The 6,621-nt window shown below is 37.8% G+C and overlaps 1 protein-coding gene across 1 annotated transcript; it reads right to left on the bottom strand.

Moving 5' to 3' along the window:
• Positions 1-394: 394 nt before the first annotated feature.
• On the bottom strand, positions 395-2,843 carry LOC139713691 (uncharacterized). Its single transcript, XM_071625397.1, has 4 exons — positions 2,702-2,843; positions 1,674-1,952; positions 1,044-1,343; positions 395-531 (listed from the first exon to the last, which is right to left on the bottom strand). Exons 1-4 carry the CDS (start codon positions 2,841-2,843, stop codon positions 395-397), a joined length of 858 nt encoding a protein of 285 aa, XP_071481498.1.
• Between the last annotated feature and the right edge of the window lie 3,778 nt (positions 2,844-6,621).

The raw sequence follows: 6,621 nt of genomic DNA, 5'->3' as shown, positions 1-6,621 counted from the left end.
AGTAGAATGAGCGCTTTATGAGAGTTTATTATCACCATTGTATAAAATTTAAAGCATTCAACCTGAAACTGTTATAGCAAGTCACAATGTTACATGTTTATGAAAACAAGCAAATCGCATGAAATCTATACATTTGCAATATAGCAATCGATACGTCCTGTCTTAAATGAAATGAATATCTGTGGTTTAATAATAAGAAGGATCAAAACAAGACGCAGATGTAGTGTTTAAAAAAGAACAGGAAGTAAAACTAAAAAGTATCCTATCACAGACCAAAAAACAAAACAAAAACAAAACAGGGTTATCCCTGTCATGATTAAGAAAGCCAGATTGAAGACTAAGGTTCAGCTTTATTCAGCAGATGCAATGGAAGGTATTACAAGGCGTTTTATTTTCAAAATACAGTGGCCTCTCTTCTCTTGACTATTACTGTCGCACATGTCAATGACGACAGGAAGAACACGGCGACGAGCAAGGCGTACGTGGTCGACGGCTGCTGAAGAAATCCTCGACGAAGACCAGCAATTGGACCTGTAGTAAGGCAGGACCAGATATCAAGTGAGTGAAAATTACTTCGACAGAACGGAAAAAGAACTACAAAGATGTCATGGGGAAATTTCACTCTGCGTCCAGACTGTAAGACCCCAGATTTCTTGTCCACTTACATACAAAACATTGGTCTTATCACCTACAGGATGCAATAATGTATAAGTTTGACACCGTCTTTGAGTGTTTCTTAGGAGTTAACTACAACTGACAAACACACACACACACGCACACACACACTCCCACTGATTCCTGCTTTCAAGTGAATTTAACTCTTAGAACATGTCTTACAAAATCGAGTCAAATTGATTTGATAGATTTAGAGTTTATGAAAACACTCCATGACTTCTTTACGTATTTTGCAATTATTACAAATGTGTTCTGCTTTAAGCATTGTATATAATTTTCTCTGTTTATTTGATGGTAATGAAAATAATTTCAAAATTGGAACTAGAACTTTGAATCATCATCGGAGTATCTCGCGCTGACTTTAATACCTTTATCCGAGCCCAAAGTTGGACAGTGTTCAGCACTTGTGTAGGTCCAACCAATCCCGTTAGTCCCAGAGCACGTGACATTGATGCACCTGTTGCCTGGACGTGGTCTGATGAGAGCCGAGGCGCAGCTGGACGAGGAGATCGTGGTGTTGTCGACTCCGATGGTGTAAGTGTGAAGGTGTGGGAACGGCTGGTCTTGAAGACTGATGTGACACATAATAATGAGAATGACCTGGCTTCCTTCCGCATTGATCTCCTGGGTCTCGATGGAGAGGATGTTCCTCGCTGGGGGCGCTTGACCTATGAGAGAAGATACAATGTATTTGTCTTCATCCAAAAGCAGAACAAACCTTTTCTCAACAAGTTCAGTCAAAACAAAAAAGTACATAATATTATGTCCATGAAATAATCTCACTTAAAAGAATATGTGAAATTAAACAAGCCATTTGTTTTCTCATTAGTTGTCTTATCTCCACCCATAACAAGCCTATAAAACTTACCTAAGCAAAACATAACAAAGAAACCAAAAAGCCGGAATATTATAAAAGCATTTAAACATGAACTCTCAGTCAAATAAGAAATATCATCTATTATCCTTTCTATTATTATCAGAAGCTATAAGACATCTACCTGTTCTCAGTGGGCAGTAGTTCCACGTAGAAACCGTCTCCCCGAATTGATTGATACCGGTACACGATATATCGATACACCGGTTGGGTTGACCTTCCATGTTCGTTGCAGATGCGTTTGTTCTTGACAAAATGTCTCCATCAGCTGTGATTTCGAAGACACCAATCGGTGGAAACGGTTGGTCGATCGGATCCACGTGACACGAGATATTGAGACTCGTTCCCCACTCATCCTTGTCTTCTTCTACCTTGATAGAAATGATGTTAGGCGCAGGTGGGTCTGAGGAATGGAAAGAGATGTACATGGGATGTAGTACAAAAACTTAACAAAAGTTGCGGAGGCCTTATAACATAATGTATTGTTTTAAACATATACATGGATCCGGCTTTATGGACATAATGTGTTGGAAGTGTGCACTTCACGATTCCAGCGCTAAAGCAGGCAATTGGAAAGAACTTAATAAAGTGAAAAAAAAATCAAACAAACATTATTACGTAATTAAGGAGACATGAAGAAGTGTTTCCTTAATTAAGTAATAATGACTATGAACAGTTTCTGTAGGGCTGGATCCTTAGTTATGTATACGTCAAACAATTCTTACTTCGGGTAAAGCGCTAAAGCAGAACAATGAAATCCTGTAACATATTTTGTTGTGAAAGGAAGCCTTCATCAATTACAAACATTGTTTAGTTGTTTGTAATATATTAACATTAATGAAAGGGGAAAAGTCCATATTACTGGGCAGAAATTAAACCTAATGAACGGCAATTATCAGATATTTTGAGTTTTTCCACCAATCCCTAAAGTCTCGAATTACTCCAGACAATAATTGCAAAATGATTTTCAAAATTTACAAGAACATGTCTCGCAAAGGATTTCTACAGAGAAAATAATTCTATTAATCAAGGCCGTGGAGACGACGGGAGAGAGGTACTTTTTGATTTCCTGATGCTCACCCCTCGGACAGTGCTTTGCCAATGTGGAAGTAATTCCGACGCCATTAGTTGCGGAACACGTGACATTAATACAACTGTTTGGGCGTGGTCGCAAGACGGCTGAGGTCCAACTCGCGTTGGACAGGATGGTCCCATCAACTCCAATTGAATAGGAATGGAGGTACGGGTACGGCTGGTCGCTCAGGTTCGCTCTGCACAGGATTAGCAGATTCATCTGCCGGTCTTTGTCCAAGAACTCCGAAGTCTTGATCGACAAGATATCAGCTGCTGGAGGCTCGCCATTGGTTTCTGTGGAAGTTAAAGACGTGCAGTGACAATGATAGAAGGAATTACGTTTCACTACTTGTCAGAGGAGTGATACTCGCAATAGAATCAAAATTATCCAATTAGTCTATGCTGGTTTTATTTGAAATCCTTGTAATGGCAGTAGAAGAGTGACACTTACACGTATAATAGTTCTAAATCTCCCAATAGTGAGGATAACCGTCATTGAATTACAAGTGTTCCTTAGCCAAAGCTTACAGTATATATGATGACTCTATCAAGTATTGAAAAATCCCTGATGGATATTGAGTCTGATAGAAACTTTGTGTATTTCATAGGAGCATTCAAAATTGAAAATGTCCTCTTACCGCAACTTTTCGTACAGTAAGTCTGTGTGGCGGTCGTCCTACCGATCTCATTATCACCGGTGCAGGAGATTTCCACGCATCCACTGGGAAGAGGGTCAAGGGTCACTGAAGGGGAGCTTGAAGATGACTGAATGACGTCATCGATTGCAATCTCGTATGTCCTGATTGGTGGAAATGGTTGGTCACATGGGTTGACATGACACGTGATGTTAAGGTCATTGGTTTCGTGTTCATCCTGGAGATGTTGGATCTGGATGAGGATGATATTATCCCCGGGGGCATCTGTCACGTTAACAAAGGGAGACAGCTAGTCTGGTCACTGCTGATTAAAGTCTACCTAAGGTTATACTATCTAATTTTATACACTGTTGGTCATAAACATTGAATAAAATATTTTAGACTTAATTCAAATGTTTCTCTTAGTTTTTGCTAGTCTACACAAACAGAAAGGGTACTTGAGTATTAAAATACGTATCCTTTTCCCAATTATACAGGAAATGTCCTCACATTGTGAAATTGTGTCTTACGTAATAATTTCGTTTGTTTGAGATGATGAAATACTTTACATGGACAATTCTGTCTCGTCGAGGCAGGTTTTTTCAGCTCTTTGAATCGTTTGCAATAAAAATCGGTAGAGATGATCCCGGGCCTATTCCTTGTCTAATGCAAAATACTACGCGAGAGAGCTGCAGCACTGCGGCAGGAGGGCTTCAAAAAATATAATATTTAGAATATCGTCGGAACATCAAAGAGTACAATTTGTGAGATCCTGAAACGTCAAAGTGATGCGTGTGTGTTTTACTCCTGTCTGTGTTTTGCAGGATTAGTAAAGTTTTTTATTTGATCTGAATTCTTAAACATGATGGCTTGTCTTTTTACAACCATTAAACAATATCATAAAGTAGCCTAACAATCTTGAATAACCCTCGAATTACATCATTCAAAAAAGCTTATCTCAATCATGCGGAATTTGCCCAATATTTTCCAACCCCAAAATTATTGTTTTAAAGGAAATATACTTACGTTGGACTTGCAATGTTCTGGTCTGTTCGCTGCTGAGAACCTTGCACTGAAGGACGCCCTCATGGTCAGCTACCGTCGGAGTTAATGCCAGCTCGCTGCGAACGCTGTACGTTTTTACTTTGACGGTTCCTTAAAGAGAGAGAGAGAGAGAGAGGGAGGGAAAGGAAGCAAAATGATATTAAACGGGTCATTATTTTGATAATTCAATATTAATCTTAACTTGTTTGACCGTAAGGAAGGACCATGAACCTTTAACATCCTCTAGTTATAGATCGCAATCTGATTGGTCAAGATATTCTCTTGAAAATGAAATCTTTAAGAACTTTTGTCAAAAAGAATCATATTAGCGAACTTGAGAAGAATCGCATTTCCAGAGCAGCTATTATAGTGCTGTCTAATCCATAAAACTTGTAACAAATATAGACGTAGTAGGGGAAATGATAAATAATGTTCATATTTGAATGTGGCATTTTTTATAGTGTGAAGGATATATTCCTCCACCACCCCACCCAGTGACTATTACTGTTGTTGTTTTGGGGATTTAATCCTTTTCGGTGATACAATGCGTGTCATCAGTAGACATTCTAGTGTCATCCAAGACCGAGTCCGAGTCAAAACACTTTGAATCCACGTCTGTTTCAAATCATACATCCTCTAAATATGAAATCATTGTAATAAAAACATCCCAAGCTTTAAAATCATCACTTATTGAGATACAGTACATGTATTTGGCTACCTGAACTACCTCTTTATAGGAAATAGTTTTCCCCCAAATTTCTACGAATACATGGACGGATTTATCTTGTCACTTTTTCGTCTGTCCTATGACACACGTTTCTAGTTATTTCAAAGGAAACCAAAAAACAAATATGAATGCGGATTAAGAAAAAACAGCAATATTTAAGTAGGACGTGATTATTAATGAAGTTTTTAAGAACAGTAAACAATTGATTCAAAACGTATAATATACTGTTGACTATGGATATCGTTATAAACTTTTGCACGTGTTAAGGGTCATCATATCACTTTTTTATTATCCTTGCAAAGTATACATTTTTTTTTTCTTTTCATGCAATTCATTTGTAGGCCCTACATAAATGTTGTAATATACTTTGTGATTCAAGCTGTTATATGAAGAGCTCAGTTGCAAAAGGTACTACTTCCATTTTCCATCAAAATCCACTTTTTGGTCTTGATGTACTCATTTTAAGGACCTCTTTACACCTATAATAACGAAAAGCTGAATTTCCAACCAGAAAGTGTTAAAAAATTACATTCAAAAATCAGTTCGGTTGCAAAAGGTACTACATCCATTTTAGTTCTGTTGCAAAAGGTACTACATCCACTCCAATGACATCATCGGGAAATTGACCAATCAGAGTGCAGCATTGGCTTGACCCTCTCCCATTGTCTACTGACTTAATCTGTAAACAAAAGAGGTTGGTTTCTGGCTTTTTGGCTTTCCGTTAAAATCACCACGCAAATCTGACCAATATCTTGAAAAACTCACTACATTTTTATCAAGAAATGTAGGAAAATGAAGGAGAACTCATTGACAAAACAAACCATCCCAGGAGAAGGATCGTGAATTAAAAGCAGTCGACAAGAGCAAAGGGAAAACTGGAGAAATTACGAGACTCTCATGTAGTCCCACATACTGCATCTACTGTTAGTTACCGGTACCGTGCGTTACTGCTAGCAGTGTGTTGAGTTTGAGCCATTAATTGTCCCCAGAGTAAAGTACAGACACTTTGTAGGTATGGTCTATTTCTTACATAAATAGCTTAACAGCTAATAAGTGTTTGACAACTAGTCTGAAAGCAAAGTTACTTTGTTAGATGTATACAGCGGCATGAAATTCTGACATCCCTACCAACAGTGCTTTACCTGTGGGTATGCTGTGTTATTCTATACGTGCATGATGTCAAGTACCAGGCCTCAGGGCTTGAAAGTACATTGTGACATACAGCTTTGAACACTAGATTTATATTCATTCTTGTAAATGACACCTTTTGCTTATACAATGTCACAAAGGTAATACCAAATGTGCGTTTAATATAGGTGGTCATATTACTCATCGACGGTCTTGATAAGCTATTAGATTATCAAATTTATCTTACCTGATAAAGAAAATACAAGAATGAAATTCATGTAATGAATTTAATTACACCGTTGAGAAAATACAGCACATTCAGATGCTGCTTTTCCACCTTTCCCTTAGAAGTTACATTGCCAAAAAAAAAAACGAAGAAAAGATAATGAATACAGTATTCTTGAGACACGTGAAGGGACAATTCACAGAGAGAAAAATAGCCAAAAATTTAATTCAAAGAGGAA

The sequence above is a fragment of the Diadema antillarum genome, unplaced genomic scaffold (genome assembly GCF_040938485.1).
Source record: "Diadema antillarum isolate AM-2024a unplaced genomic scaffold, OU_Dant_1.0 seq00002034_RagTag, whole genome shotgun sequence".
Taxonomy (NCBI): domain Eukaryota; kingdom Metazoa; phylum Echinodermata; class Echinoidea; order Diadematoida; family Diadematidae; genus Diadema; species Diadema antillarum.
This window is presented reverse-complemented; position numbering and strand designations above follow the sequence as displayed.